We start from the raw sequence: 16,619 nt of genomic DNA, 5'->3' as shown, positions 1-16,619 counted from the left end.
TACAAAATCAAACAGATGACAGTTAAAATGCATTAACCAGTGACTGCTTTCCTCCCCTTTCTCCGACCGACACACGCGCACGCACACACGCACACGCACACGCACACGCACACACACACACACACACACACACACACACACACACACACACACACACACACACACACACACACACACACACACTCATAAGAAAATGCACACACAAATACACCTTCATCCCAGAGAGAGGTATCCAAAGTGCTTTCTCTCAGTCGTGGTGTCTTGTCTTATTTTAGCTCACTCCAAGTATAAGTCGTCCACTCTTACAGTAACTCTCCCCTCCTCCCCCTTTGCTCCTCCGTCCCATACATCCTCTCCCATCCCCTCTTATTGACTGCATTTTCAATCTCTCCTCTTCTTCCCTCCTTTGATCTTCCCTCTTCTTCTCTTCTTCTTCACTTCCATCCTGTAATTTCCTCCTCTTCCAACTTCTCCCTGTCTCCTTTTATCTCTCTTAATCTCTTCTAGCACTTTCACCTCCTCTCCTTTTTTCTCTCCCTCTAATCAATTGCTTATGCATTCATCCTCCTCTCCACTGGACCCTTCTTCCCCTTTATGTCTCTTCTTTTTCCTCCCCTCCCTTCTTTCCTCTTCTCCTCTCCCCTCCTTTTCACTACTCTCTCAGGTAACTTCTATCTTCTCTCCTTCCCACTCTTGCCCCTTCTACATTTCCTTCTACATTTCTACATTGATTTCCCACTCTCATCTCTTTGACTCAGTCACTATCTGCTCTCCTCTATTTCTCTCTGCCACTTCCCTCCCTCCCTCTCCTCTCCCCCCCTCCCTCATATCTCTGGCTCTACCACTCTGTGTCCTCATGCATCCCCCCCTCCCCTCTCTCTGTGTTTGGAGCTCTGTGAGTGCAGCAGCGTGAGATGAATATTTTATTTGCATGCATGCGTCAGTGGGCGATGCCCCGAGGCATCGCTCCCCCCTTTACCCCCATCCCCCGCTCCCCTTCTCCTTTTCCCCTTCTCTTGCTCTCTGATTTTTTCTTCTTCTAGCCAGTACAGCTGAGTCAGCTTCAGCTCATTGATTTGTGATGAATGCAAGTCTCTCTCCCTCTCTCTCTCTCTCTCTCTCTCCCTCTCTCTCTCTCTCTCTCCCGTTTGCCTCTCCCTCTTTCTGTCTACCTCTCACCGTCCCTGTTTGTCTCTCCATCTTGCTTTATTTAACACCCCCTGCTTCCATGTCTGTCTCTCGTTCTTTACCCCTGCTTCTCTCCCTCCTTCTCATTCCATCTCCCTTCTCTCTTCATCTGCCTCTTCCCCCAGTCTCTGACAAATAGCAGTGTATGCCTCTCTCCTACCCTGAGGCAGCCAGATCCCCAGGGAAGGAAGTGTCAGGGGCCTCTCTAGTCCAAATGACCTTCACCTTGCCACTATGTCAGCCCCTTATCCATAAAGCATATTTGTTAGCACATAGCCGTTAGCCCCCAGCCAGAAGCCACAAAGCACATTTGTTAGCATGTAGCCATTAGCCCCCAGACAGTTGCCACAAAGCATATTTGTTAGCACATAGCACATAGCCGTCAGCCCCCAGCCATTTGCCACAAAGCATATTTGTTAGCATGTAGCCTTTAGCATCCAGTGCTTGTGCAGTGAATGACCTACCAGCTGCTACATACTGTAGTGTTCTCTCCTCAATGAAGAGGGATCTTCCCTCACTTTTCTTCCCTGATAACGGAATAAATCATTGTGGGTAACAAATAGCGGGGCTATTTTTCCTCTCGTGGCACGTGTCATGCATTTCTAAGAAATCTTGTTTTCCATGACTGCTGCTGAGAAGTGGAAAATAATGATTTAATGTAGAGATTTTGTCATGCTAATTCATTCCCCTAAACCTGAGTAGCAGGTTTAGGGGCGTGTTAAATGTTGATGGGTTTGGAAACTCATGGGGCGTTTTCATATTCACACATTGACATATAAATATATTAGGTGCTGCTGGATAAAAATGCTTTCAGAGTTAGCTTTATCTTGAAGCATCCGTCAAACTACAAATACTCTACATATCAGCTGCCAAAATGTATTGTTTTAACACATTTTTATTCTATTGAAGCTGGTTTACTGTCTTGAGTATATAATGCTGCAGGATTAGATCCCTTTTCAGGGAGTTTTATGTGTAAACAGATGAAGTCTATTTCTAGACGAAAACACATTCACTATTAACAAGTGCTTCTCAGTTCAAGACTAGGCCTAATCTGTGTCTGGGAAACCGGCCCTACATGTATTACGTCTATTATGTTTTGTGTGTTGTAACTTGTAATAATCTGTTATTACGGACTAAATAACACCACTATATAGGTATAATTAAGGCTGTTTCATGCACCTTATTGCCTCTTGAATGGGATAACACTCAATCCACTTGCATACCTACAGTAGGTGATAAAATGGGATGCAGTGTTTTGAAACTTGAAAAAAGTAAGGTCCCCACTCACCAGCAGTTTCCAAAAATCAAACTGAAACGCTTTCTGAATGTGCGATGTTGTAAGCCAGAATGTGATTGTTACAGGAAGTTGATACACATGTACATAGATTTTTTTTAAATATTTCAGCCAGAATTGTGGCCATTGGTGGTCAGCAAGGACATTACTTATAGTGTATATATAGTTCTGTCTCTATTACAGAAAAGGCCATAGAAAATGTTTGACAAGTTTCTGCCATTACCGTGTGTCATTTGGACCTCATGAATGTCACTGTTTTCCTATGTGATGTGTGCCTATTTATTTGACATTTCCTTACATTTATTCATTCATTTTGTTTCAGTGCTTGCCTTTGTTTTGTGTTTTACAGTTCCTTTTGGACATTTGATTTTGAAGTGCATGCTCCAACCCGTTTCTCCATCAGATCCTTGCTCCGCCATGGCTGTCACGCGCATGGTGACAGAGTGACGTGAGTGTGGTCACCAAGCTTTCTGTTCTCCTCAGAGCAGAGGGGTCACACTAAGGACACCCACTTTCGACCTTTCTGTTACACTCATGTCAATGGTTACTGTTTCTATTGCTAGGACCCCGTTATTGCTGCTGGCAACATTTTATATCGTAACAGCTATAAATGGATCTATCTACATAGCAATGATTTTCGGATGTAAGACATTTGTACATTATTACTCGCTCTCTCTAACTTACACTTAGATGTTCTGTTTCTTTTAGGTTTTAGCTATGTGTCAGAGTAGGGCCCTGGTTCTGATGCATACGCCGTCGACAAGGAATAGAAACTTGAAAGCAACAGAAGATCTAAGCGTAAGTTAGTGCAATGTGGAAGTTTCTCAAGATCAAAAGTTAGAGGCACAGAATTCCCCTTAAGGTTCTTACACACAGCGAACTGCGCACTCTAATTCAGTCTGAAGCAGCTTCTCCTGGTCGCTGAATAAGCATTTAGTTAATTGCTTGTTTAGGACAGAGTGAATTGGCAGACAGGCAGCCTTCTCTCTGTAATAACCAGCTGAGAGCACAGTTGGTGTCATTGTTGACAATAACGGGGCATCCCTCGCTGTCAAATCTAAACATAGGATGCGTCCCAAATAGTGCCTCTCTGGATACAGCCCCACTGTCTACCTCCGAGGGCTCAGTACTCAGTGTTCGATAAATGACCGTGGGACTCGACCGTGAGTGTTCAGTTTGCTCCCCCCCCGGAGTGAAGGTCATGGCACCAGCAAACTACGAGGGTAATGGGAGAACGAACAGCATGTGCCGCACCACTGATACTGCCATCCCAAGCCAAACTCACAAGAGATTGAGTTACTAAAATAAGCTAGAGAGGCGCAATTCTATTTAGAAGTTTTCAGATTGTCAGTTCAGGAGATGAATCGACATTTAGGAAAACGTTTGAAAGAAGAAAGGAGTTATTGAATTATTTAAATGCAAGTTAATTGAATATTGCTTATTGATATTGACTGGATTAAAATTAAATTTAGCTCCACTACAGTATAATACCATAATGGATTAACACAAGTCGCTTACTGAGCCGAACACACGCAGACATGAATTCATGAGCTTTTAGTAGGATTAGTGTACAGATGCCTGGTGTGACCCCTCACTTATGTTTCTGGCTACTTTATTATTTCGTTTTTATTTAATTTATACAATTTAGATTCACTGTGTTTACAGTAAGCATCCATAGCTCCTCTACGGCACTAAATGGCGGAAACAAAAGCATGGATATTACCTGTATGTCAGATCGAATTTGCAAGGTCAAATTTAGCATGTTCAATGACGTGCTTTTGGCTCTTAAGATGACTTGTATTGCATGTATCCTCTATGTAGCTGTTGTGTCCTGGTTATTTGGCGCTAACAGATGGGAGATGAATGCTAGTGTAAATGTTGTTACTATTTACTTCCCATTTAAGTAAAAACCCAAAAAATGTTTTAGTGTTTATTAGATCGGAATAGTTCGTTTTTAAAACCAATTTTGGAGAGTGAGCAGTAGGGAGAAACCTAGAAGGAGGATGTGTTAGAAATGTTATTTTTCCAAGACGTTGAAGTGTGTGCATCTTGATATTAGTCCGTCACTAATACTGTTCCCTTTTGTTTCCTTTCAGCCGAGAACTGTCGCAGGTTTTCGAGGAACTGTTCGATATGCCTCAGTCAACGCACATAAAAACAAAGTAAACAACAATGTTTATGTTGTCGAAATGATATGCTGGAAAATGTATTCTGCCAAATTTGCCATTTGAAATAAACGTGTTTATTGTGTTGTTGTACTATAAAAAGGTGTCAGGCAACCATAGAATAAGGAATTACAATACATACCCCCTCTAGTAATTGAATAGGATCTCTATAGGGGCAACTTTAGGTTTGGCACTATTAATGTAATGCCCGGGGTGTAGTGGAGGAAGAAGTCAGGCACAGGAAACAGAGAGTTCAGGGTAGCGATACTTTTAATTCACCACACAGGTGAAAACGATGCCAACCCAAACAAATGCCCCAACACGGGGAACTAAACAGTCCAGAAAATACACACATACACGGACAACCGTGACCTACAGTCGTGTACAAAATGTACACAGAGAATAATCCCGCACACCCAGCAGGCGGGCCGGCTGGATAATAAAGCCCCACCAATTAACCTAATTAAACACAGGTGTAACTAATAAACAGACAAGGGGGGAAAAAGGGATCAGTGGCAGCTAGTAGGCCGGTGACGACGACCGCCGAGCGCCACCCGGTAGGAGTCGTGACAATTAAGGATATACTGTACTAATTAAAAGGATTTTAGCGTGGAAGAAGATATCATTCGTAATCTCTACTTTCATTTTTTCTCTCCCCAGGAAATGGGACGCCATGATGACCTATGGTCTTTATTTTACATGTTGGTAGAATTTGCAGTTGGACAGCTACCATGGCGGAAAATCAAGGACAAGGTAGAGTCCCTTCACTCGTCCACGACAGACCCACTGTATTTCTAGGAATCGTTAAAGTCAAATAATCAAATATGCAAGATGAACAAAACGCAAGCCTTTTTGGATCTTTCTTTTTCTTTCAACACAATGTTAGTAACAATGAAACATTTCATTTAGTCGGTTTTTCTAGGTATTTCATTTGTAATACGAGTAGTGCCTCGAAATCAGAATTAAATGCATGTGGCATATCATTTGGTACGCCTCTCAATTCATTGTATGAAATTGTGTAAACTCCAAATATCCCAGTGATATAATTTGCCCCTACACCTGTGATCATTTTCATCCCATCAGCTTTCGGACACTTGTGCATATGGCGCAATGGGCAAATGGAGGTGGACTGGTTTGATTTCAGCCACTGAATGACAAGCAAATAAATCAAATAAAGTAAAACAAATCTTTTTTTTCTGTTTTGCGCAGGAGCAAGTTGGGCAGATAAAAGAGCGATATGACCATAGGATGCTGCTGAAACACATGCCTTCAGAGTTTCATATCTTCCTCGACCATGTATTGGGCCTTGACTACTACACCAAGCCGGATTATCAGGTACCACCACAGTATAGAGAACAAGGAAAGTACTTTGAAAGTGTTTTGAAATACTCCCACAAACGTCTCATTTTTTTCTCTTTTTTTTGACTGGCCACTAATTGCGGGGACTTTTTTGTATGTTCACACAAACTGATATGTTGACTTCATCAATGCTTCCTAGTACTCCCTGTGCTATTTCCATTAACAAAATTGCATCTAAAATGACAACTTATTTCTTATTTATTACTGCACTACTTTGACCAGAGAGGTACACTACAGTGTAAAGGAAATAGGGTGCCATTTGGACACCACCAGAGTCTCATTTGGAGTTGTTTTCTATTGGCCGACTGCTGGTCTGGTCAAGGGAATAGGGTGTATTTTAAAGATTAGAGTGCCATTTGGGATGCAACCAAAGTCAAATGTATTTTATTTCCCAGCTATTGATGTCGGTGTTTGAGAACAGCATGAAGGAGCGCATCATCATGGAAAATGAGCCGTTTGATTGGGAGAAAGGAGGGACAGACTCCACACAGTCAACAAGCGCCTCCACCCAACCACAACATAACACACGGCCCACCGTCGCCATGGTGGGGTAAGGACCCTGATATATTTACCATTAGGATTAAAAGGAGAGTCCACCATATTTACATGATCATACACTGCAGGGCGACTTTCTGCTTGCATTTTACTGAACACTAGAACCACTGGGCCTCAAGAGAACCCCCTTCAAGCTAATGGGCAGTGACTCTGACTGCAACACTCTGACAGTGTAATTAATCAATTTCATATATGATGTCGCAAAAATGAATAAGGTAAAATTGGAATAATATTTATTTAATAGTGGCGTGGGCTCCTGCTGAGTGAGCATCCTTCTGGCTTCTTTTGCGCTTAGGCCTCAGAGGTGTAGGTTCATGCCGGGGCTCAGAATCTGAAGAATAATGTTGATTTTTCCTCCCACCATCTGAGTCATTTTCATTCAGATCTAGTTGCAGTGCTAACGCAGCATGTGCATCCATTCGTCTTTATCTTCTTGCCATTGTATATTACGCACACTCTCACAGTGTACTCCAAGTAGGTCAGAGTGGACCGATGAAACTGCTTGGATTTGGTGAACTGATATAGAGCATATACTTTACCATTTTCAGATTATAATTAGAATATACCATTACAATAGAATTTCCCGCCCAGTTCTTCATTCACAATTGGTAATTACATAATTATGCACCGTTCACTTCCCTTCGCTCATCAACTCACCCATTCTCCCCCTTTCTCCCGCAGCAAACTTTACTTCATATATTTCATCTGCTGGTATAAGTGTGAAATTAGTTTCGGTATTGTTTCGGTTCAATTTTGAGACAATTATCTGGGTGATTATCAACTGGGCACAGCACCTTCAACTGTCGGGAGAAGAGGGGGTAACAGTGGAAAACCATTCAAACAATGAGATGCCTTCCTAAACCTGGTTATAACTCCAGTTCTGTTTGTGATGATATGAATGAGCAGTCAAAATGACTGCTTTAGTGATTCTAGTGTTAACAGGGACAGTGTCCGTTCATCAACATTTCAGTGTTCACATCAATGTAAATGTGCCAGCTGAAATGCCCTACCTTGAGGCGTGCCCATGTGGGAAGAGCCAATAGAGGCCATCTTGGCAGATTCACATTTTGTAGCTGTGGATTTTTGTAAGCAGAAAGTTTCCCCATTGTGTACGATGATGTCATATTTCTGCGTCTTCCTTTAATCCTAGAGTATTTTTCACCAGTTGTCTGTATTTGACACTTGACATTTACAGGATCAATACACAAGGCAATGGTACAAAATATTAGATCCTGAATGTTCCACAACGTGATACAGTCACAGTGCTCTATTTTTAATCTGTCTTTTATACATCTTTCGTGGGAGCTATTGTTTGACTCACTCACCCAAATATATCCTTTTGATGTCTCTCTCTCTCTCTCTCTCTCTCTCTCTGATGACTGTTTTGTTTGAAGCTCTTTACTGTTCAGCCCGCCTAGACATACACACACGCACACACATTCTGACACACACACACTACACACATTCAGACACACACACACACACTACACACAGCTGCATGACTTCCCTGCGAACACGACATCCTTATCTCTGGAGACATCATTAGTCTTTTGGTCGTCATCACACACTGAGACACTATCCTAAATGGCACCCTATTCCCTATGTAGTGCCCTTTGACCAGGGCCCATAGGCCTCTGGTCAAAAGTAGTGCACAAAGTAGGGAATAGGGTGCCATTTGGCATAGAGTCTCAATGTGAACAGAGAGAGATGACAGGTTGGGTCCATCAGTATTGCTGTCACACCTCGAGGCTACTGCCACACTGCTCATCCAAACCCTTTGAAATGCATGATATTGAATTCTAAACTAGGCTGTAAGGCATTTGATATACCAGTTTACAATTAATGTTTCACTGAATAAATAGATATGTAAATAGATGTTTACTGAACTTTGAGGGTCGCCTGTAAAGTGCATTAATTAAGTGCATGCTTAATTCAGGAAATAAAAAAACATTTTGGAATAGAGTAGGGCAGGAACAAAAACCTGCACAACCAGTGAACATATTCACATATAGGTGTTATATACATGTGTTTATTATATACATTCATATACATTGTATACATCATTGGGCCACCACTGCTCTTAATCAACTGATTAAACCTGAACCCATCCCCCCACTCCCACCCATCTTCTCCTCCAGAGCCCTCAACACCCCGGTGCCCGTAGACCTCCAGAGGGAGAACACGGAGAACGTGCTCCAGGACGAGCACCTCAGCGACCAAGAGAACGCCCCTCCGGCCCTGCCCACCGGTGGGAGCCGCCAGGGGGGCGGTGGCCAGACAACCGCTAAGGGCGAGGGATGGGAAGACACCGACTTCAACCGCAACAAACTCAGGATCAGCCTGGGCAAGGTGAGTAAGGGGGAGGGATGAGGGGAAGGAGACCACAACATTTTACTGTATGGCCTGGTCTCACCACAATGGCCCGTAGATGGTAGGATGGCATTCATGTAGATGTTTTAGCATGGCTTATACTGTTTGTTGATAGTATTTTTAGCATTATTGATTCATGAAAAATATGGGATGGATTGATGGTTGGCTGGGTAGAGGATGATAGACGGACAGAGAGATGCACAGGCAGAGATGGACATCCAGACAGAAAATGTGTACACCAGACAGACGAAGGCCTACCCTTTAAACTCCTAGCAGTGGTAATAGACACATTTTAGGTTGAATTACTGTCTAACATACATCATCGTGGCCTCCTGTCTCTCCTTTCCCCTCCCGTCTCTTCCTCTCCTCTCCCCTCTGTGTCTGCAGGGGGCACAGGAGGGGGATGAACCCAGCAGAGGGGCCTGTCCCATGTCTCCGTGCCGGGCAGGAGGGGCCCCCGAGTCCCCCAGTGGCCAGGTGCGCTCGCTCCGGTACCGCCGCATCAACAGCCCCGAGTCAGACCGCATGTCGGCCGCTGATGGGAGGGGCGTTGACGGATACGGCCAAAGGTGACCACAACAAACCAGCTCTAGTATTAGTTCCAAACCTGTACTAGCTTTTAGTATAGTAGTATTTAAGTAATGTAGTTAACCAGGAAGTACATTGTACTAAAATACATTTAATATTGTACCTAGCTACATTAAAGTCTCTTAGGTGTTCCAGGAAAGTCCTTTGGGTTGGGGTCTGTGAAACTGCTATAAGCCTATCTACTATAGCCCTCCACTTTAATACATAATTCAATACTTAATGTGTGGGTTTTGTGTGTGTGCATGCTTGTGTGTCTATGTGCCCTTGTACGTCCTCGTGCTTGTACCTGTGTGAATGTATTTGTACACATCTGTGTGCCACAGTATCAGGTCCCGCATGGATATCCTGGGATCGCCCTCGCGCCACGTGTACTCGTCCCAGCCGGCCATGATGCTGTCTGTGGACTGCGGCCTGCAGCGCGGGAGGCACGGCGAGGGCTCAGTGGCGTCCGTGGACCAGGAAGCCCACAGTAATGCCTTTATCAGATCGGTGCCGCTGGCAGAGGAAGAAGACTTTGATAGCAAGGAGTGGGTGATCATCGACAAGGAGACAGAGCTGAGGGACTTCCAGCCCACCACGTCGGGCACCACCGATGAGGAGCCTGAGGAGCTGAGGCCCCTGGAGGAGGGAGAGGAGAGGAGGAGGCTGCGGGGAGGAGGTGGGCCTGGAGGTTTTATGTACATTCAATGATGTGCAATTTCAGTCAGTTCAATTCTGTTCCATTCTGTTCTGTTGTATTCAGTTCTATTCTGTACAAGTTGTGCTGTGTTGACAATGATGCTCATCTCTCCTCTCATGTTCAAATATTGTTTGACGTTTGACTTAATCCGGAAAATGCTTTTCCCACTACTGAGCCGAACCAAACCATTTGTACTGAGCTGACCTGGTTATGCATCTTCCACAAGCAGAACCATGCTGAAAAGGACAATGTCAAAATTACAGTTTGGTTTGGGTTGGCATGATAGTGTGAAAAGGGTAGTATATTCCTAACCAATCCTTTGTTTTAGGGGCGGAGATGGTGGTGAGACCCAAGACGACCCTCACGACCAACAGCAGCCGGGGCATGCTCACGCTCACTGAGGAGGAAGCCTCCAGACGAAGTGGGGGAAGCCCCGCCATGTCGCCCTGTCATTCACTCCCATCAGGCCGTCCTATTGGACCGCAAAGACCGGTAAGAGACCGGGCTGACCTATCGGTGGAGGGAGGCTTCTCTCCTTGCATGTTCATGGGAGTCGGCTCAGAGGTGGGTCGCCTGCTGTACAATGCGATTGATCTTCAGATGATATGGATGAAACCCACCTAAGCGGTGGGTGTTGTGGTTGATCTATCCAGATTATGTAAAGATTAGCTCTTCGGTGCCCCCTCCGGTCGGGATGTCAATTAACATGCAGTGCTAAGCCTAGGGTTGCAAAATTCCAATAACTTTGCCAAAAGGACCTGTTTTTCCAGAAATCTCAGTTGGAAGATTCCTTCTAATTTCAGTGACCATTCTAGAAAAACAGGGAATTTTGCAACCCTAGAATTTTGCAAGCCAGTGGGAACTGAATACCTTGGCGGAGGGGGGGGGGGTTGACCATTATTCCCACAGCCATTTCAGTGTCATTCACACTGTCATTGGTGTGACATATCCTGCCAGTTTAAAGAGAGAAAAAAGTGCATTTTTCTGTGTCAGTAGGCACAAATTGTTCCTTTCCATGAGTTTGGTTTTAACCATTGTTTTTGCAATGCTAAGGAATGAATGGGAGACGTGGCTTTGCTAACTGCATATTCCAGCATCAGATCAGATGTAGCCTTACATATTAGAATTATTGAACAGTTTATGCTTTTTGGATGAGATGGTGGCATGAGTAGGGTTATTTTGACAGTAACCCCCCACCCCAATGTATTTCTACAATATTTTCTCAATAGTTTTCTCAATGAGTCCACAAGAGCATTTTCTCATAGTGCAGTTCCGGCAAATGCCAGATAGGCTGGTCCATACCACGGGCAGATTCCTGTTCCCAGTACGTCCCTGTATTCGGGATGACATTTGTCAGGGTTGCACTTGATGCCCTCGTTATGACACACTGACTGGTGAAACAAGATATACGCATACATGATGACACTTTGTCATTCTGATGAGAATAATGTAGCAAACATCCAGATAGCTGGGTCATATTCAGTATGGCACAACCGAGCAAAATGTTTTTGTAACAGAAAAAAACAACATTTGGACATGTTCAGGTGGTGCAACCTAGTTTCAAAACGTTTTCTTCACACTGAACATGTTCTTGACGTCAGTGTTAGAAAGTTAGATGTACACTGTCCTGACATGAAAACCTTTTGGTTGAAAATGTTAAAAGGTTTAAACCGTGGGTCTTCCCATCGCTGCCACCAAATGTGTATAAGCTGACTGTTACCTCATACGTAAAAAGATGCACAAAAGAAAATATGTGGAATGTTCCAGTCTTTTAGCTGAATGAATTATAGAGGAAATTCAGCAGATTCTTGGAGAACGGTTGAAGTTGACTAAATGTTTCCTCATTGTTAAAACAATGTGTCTAAGCCTGTAGCTTCCATTAGTGTTTCAGTTCTTTATGGGTCTTTTAGGTGAGAATGTCATTCTCCATTTAAAAACATGCAATTATACTATTTTGCCCAACAGTGATGTACACTACCGTTCAAAAAATTTGGGGTCACTTAGACATTTACATTTACATTTAAGTCATTTAGCAGACGCTCTTATCCAGAGCGACTTACAAATTGGTGCATTCACCTTATGACATCCTTGTCTTTGAAAGAAAAGCTGACACATCGCTAAAACCTAACAGAAACAGAACATCTAAGTGTAAGTTAGAGAGAGCGAGCAATAATTTACAAATGTCTCACATCCGAATGTGGCTCTAATATTATTGCTATGTACACTACCATTCAAAAGTTTGGGGTGACTTAGAAATTAGAAAAAAAATTGTCCATTAAAATAACATCAAATTTTTCTTAAATACAGTGTAGACATTGCTAATGTTGTAAATGACTATTGTAGCTCGAAACATCAGATTTTTTAAAATGGAATATCTACATAGGCCTACAGAGGCCAATTATCAGCAACCATCACTCCTGTGTTCCAATGGCACGTTGTGTTAGCTAATCCAAGTTTATCATTTTAAAAGGCTAATTAATTATTAGAAAACCCTTTTGCAATTATGTTAGCACAGCTGAAAACTGTTGTGGAAAATACTGTGGTAAATATTTTCTTCTTCTTGAACTGCACTCTTGGTTAAGGGCTTGTAAATAAGCATTTCACGGTAAAGTCTACACTTGTTGTATTCGGCGCATGTGACAAATAAATACATTTGTTCTGGTTAAAGAAGCAATAAAACTGGCCTTCTTTAGACTAGTTGAGTATCTGGAGCAACAGCATTTGTGGGTTCGATTACAGGCTCAAAATGGCCAGAAATAAATAACTTTCTTCTGAATCTCGTCAGTCTATTCTTGTTCTGAGAAATGAATGGCTATTCCATGCAAGAAATTGCCCAGAAACTGAAGATCTCATACAACGCTGTGTACTACTCCCTTCACAGAATAGCTCAAACTGGCTCTAACCAGAATAGAACGAGGAGTGGGAGGCTCCGGTGCACAACTGAGCAATAGGACAAGTGCATTAGAGTGTCTAGTTTGAGAAACAGACGCCTCACAAGTCCTCAACTGGCAGCTTCATTAAATAGTACCCACAAAACACCAGTCTCAACGTCAACATTGAAGAGGCGACTCTAGGATGCTGGACTTCTAGGTAGAGTTGCAAAGAAAAAGCCATATCTCAGACTGGCCAATAAAAATAAAAGATGGGCAAAAGAACACAAGACACTGGAAAGAGGAAGATTGGAAAAAAAGTGTTTTGGACAGACGAAGTTTGAGGTGTTTGGATTACAAAGAAGAACATTCTTGAGACGCAGACAAAGTGAAAAGATGCTGGAGGTGTGTTTGACGCCATCTGTGAAGCATGGTGGAGGCAATGTGATGCTTTGGGGGTGCTTTGATGGTGGTAAAGTGGGAGATTTGTACAGGGTAAAAGGGATCTTGAAGAAGGAAGGCTGTTACTTAATTTTGCAACGCAATGCCATATCCTGTGGACTGCGTTTAATTGGAGCTAATTTCCTCCTACAACAGGACAATAACCCGAAGCACAGCTCAAAACTATGCAATAACTATTTATAGAAGAAGCAGTCAGCTGGTATTCTGTCTATAATGGAGTGGCCAGCACAGTCACCAGATCTCAACCCTATTGAGCTGTTGTGGGAGCAGCTTGACCATATGGTACGTAGGAAGTGCCCATCAAGCCAATCCAACTTGTGGGAGGTGCTTCAGGAAGCATGGGGTGGAATATCTTCAGATTATCTCAACAAATTGACAACTAAAATGCCAAAGGTCTGCAAGGCAGTCATTTCCTGAAATGGAGAATTCTTTGACGAAAGCAAAGTTTGAAGGACACCATTATTTCAAATAAAAGTCATTATTTATAACCTTGTCAACATCTTGACTATATTTCCTATTCATTTCATGTATGTTTTCATGGAAAACAAGGAAATGTTAGTTACACTTTCAACTCTGAAAAACAGTTTTCTACACAAATATGGTTCAAGAAACAGGCATTTAATGTATGTATGAACCAAATACACATCCATGAGCATTTCAAAGAGATTCATAAATGCTTTAAGCGTTTGAAAAAAAATCACTGGTTGGCATATGGCACATGTGTCAAACGTCCGGCCCAGAGCCCAGATCCGGCCTGCGAGAAGGTCCAATCCAGCCCGCGGGTGGTTTGAGTTTTTAAAAAACAATATAAATATATATATTTTTTTTGGGGGGGCACAAACTCAATATACTATAAAATTACTAAAACAAAATGTAAAATTGTGTAGAAATGAAAATGGACCTACATACATAAGTGTTCTTGACTGTGTCCGGCTCGCTAATAATCATCAAATTGAAAGCTAGACAATCAGGGAGCATCAAAAAGTCACAAAGTGATGGTAGAGAACTGTTTTGAGTTTGACATCCCTGGTTGAATGAAGATCATGAAGAGTTGACTATTGGAAACAGGTGTGTTAGTGTTGGGTTGGGGGAAAGCCTGCACATCCAGTGGCTCTCTAGAGTTGGAGAACTCTGATTTACATAAACTGTGCATGGTGATAAGAAAACATTACGTGTGAATGCATATTCAATCATTACGAACGTGTCATACATTGCTTACTATGTGCTACTGTGTATGTCTAATGGGAGGCCCATACACATAGTGTATGTACAGTAACACTGTATTATTTATTTTTTATTCCCCTGCGCCAAACACTAGAGGGTGCCACAACACATCCCTGTGCTCAAAACATCCTAACTCAGAGCAGAGCATGTACACTCTATATAAAAAAAGTATGTGGACACCCCTTCAAATGAGTGGATTCAGCTATATCAGCCACACCCGTTGCTGACAGGTGTATAACATCGAACACACAGCCATGCAATCTCCATAGACTAACATTGGTAGTAGAACGGCCTTACTGAAGAGCTCAGTGGCTTTCAATGTGGCACCGTCATAGGATGCCACCTTTCCAGCAAGTCAGTTCGTGAAATTTCTGCCCTGCTAGAGCTGCCCCGGTCAACTAAGTGTTGTTATTGTGAAGAGGAAACGTCTAGGATCAACAACGGCTCAGCTGTGCAATGGTAGGCCACACAAGCTCACAGAATGGGACCAGCGATTGCTGAAGTGTGTAAAAATGATCTGTCCTCGGTTGCAACACTCACTACCGAGATCCAAACTGCCTCTGGAAGCAACATCAGCACAAGAACTGTTCATCAGGAGCTTCATGAAATGGGTTGCCAAGGCTAAGCAGCCACACACACCCATGTGCAATGCTAAGTGGCGGCTGGAGTGGTGGGAAGCTCGCCGCCATTGGACTCTGGAGCAGTGGAAACGCGTTCTCTGGAGTGACAAATCACGCTTCACCATGGTTCGGGTTAGGCCCCTTTGTTCCAGTGAAGGGACATCTTAACGCTAAAGCATACAATGACTTTCTAGACGATTCTGTGCTTCCAAATTTGTGGCAACAGTTGGGGGAAGGCCCTTTCCTGTTTCAGAAGGACAATGCCCCCATGCACAAAGCAATGTCCATGCAGAAATGGTTTGTTGAGATCGGTGTGGAAGAACTTGACTGGCCTGCACAGAGCCCTGACCTCAACCCCATCGAACACCTTTGGGATGAATTGGAACGAGCCAGGCCTAATCGCCCAACATCAGTGCCCGACATCACTAATGATCTTGTGGCTGAATGGAAGCAAGTCCCTGCAGCAATATTCCAGCATCTAGTGGAATGCCTTCCCAGAAGAGTGGAGGCTGTTACAGTAGCAAAGGGGGGACCAAATCCATATTAATTAATGATTTTGGAATGAGATGTTCGACGAACAGGTGTCCACATACATTTGGTCATGTAGTGTATTTATCTACGAGGTTGGGGTGAGTAATAACTCCCAGATCATTTGAAAGGTTTGAACGGAAAATGTGATACAGCTCCATTTGAATGAAACAACGGCGCTCACTGTTAGAGGACAACAGTCAAAAAAAGGACATGGCTAACAAGAATGTCAGTCAGTAGTCACTGAGATGTGGTTTTAAATCCAGTTAGTTCAGATTGATTAATTAAAACAATAGTGTAATTGGGTCGTTCCACAAAATGAGTCCCTTTTGTGTTCCTTTGATATTTCAAGTAGATATTGTGCACCAATCTTGAATTTTAATAACCTATTATATTAAAAAGTACCCATCCCCTAGGGCCGTTTGACCCACCCAAGTGTCAATCTAATTAACATAATACAAATATTCACATCAAAATCCGTTTTTTCACCCCCCAAAAAAAAATCCTTGTTCTTTGAAATCCGAAATCAAAGTTATTATTTTTTTTTTATTGAACAAAATACACACTCAAAACTATTTTGTGTTCAAATCCAAAACTTCACACAACAGCCTTCATTAAAGTCACCTTTTGTAAGGTTTCCTTTAGTTGAAATCTGGTTTTCTGGTTGAAGCGAAGTCAGATAGTCAGATTACAACCAGATGAAGGCATCTTTATCAT

The 16,619-nt window shown here is 42.9% G+C and overlaps 1 protein-coding gene across 6 annotated transcripts in view; it reads left to right on the top strand.

The window, feature by feature from the left end:
* The window catches only part of ttbk1a (tau tubulin kinase 1a), a 47,178-nt gene that overhangs the window by 13,971 nt on the left and 16,588 nt on the right, over positions 1–16,619 (top strand). For 4 of the 6 annotated variants that reach the window (XM_046311304.1, XM_046311303.1, XM_046311300.1 and 1 more), the window contains exons 7-14: positions 4,579–4,644; positions 5,308–5,400; positions 5,857–5,982; positions 6,402–6,556; positions 8,700–8,910; positions 9,319–9,500; positions 9,843–10,177; positions 10,527–10,690. In XM_046311304.1, the coding sequence (XP_046167260.1) occupies positions 4,579–4,644; positions 5,308–5,400; positions 5,857–5,982; positions 6,402–6,556; positions 8,700–8,910; positions 9,319–9,500; positions 9,843–10,177; positions 10,527–10,690 (1,332 nt within the window). Of the gene's footprint in view, positions 1–2,831; positions 2,931–3,190; positions 3,281–4,578; positions 4,645–5,307; positions 5,401–5,856; positions 5,983–6,401; positions 6,557–8,699; positions 8,911–9,318; positions 9,501–9,842; positions 10,178–10,526; positions 10,691–16,619 lie in introns of those variants that run through there. The other 2 variants (XM_046311305.1, XM_046311306.1) reach the window with 2 other exon arrangements.

This window comes from Oncorhynchus gorbuscha, linkage group LG18, assembly GCF_021184085.1.
Source record: "Oncorhynchus gorbuscha isolate QuinsamMale2020 ecotype Even-year linkage group LG18, OgorEven_v1.0, whole genome shotgun sequence".
In the NCBI taxonomy this organism is placed as follows: domain Eukaryota; kingdom Metazoa; phylum Chordata; class Actinopteri; order Salmoniformes; family Salmonidae; genus Oncorhynchus; species Oncorhynchus gorbuscha.
The sequence above is the reverse complement of the archived record's forward strand: the minus strand, read 5'-3'. Positions and strand labels throughout refer to the sequence as shown.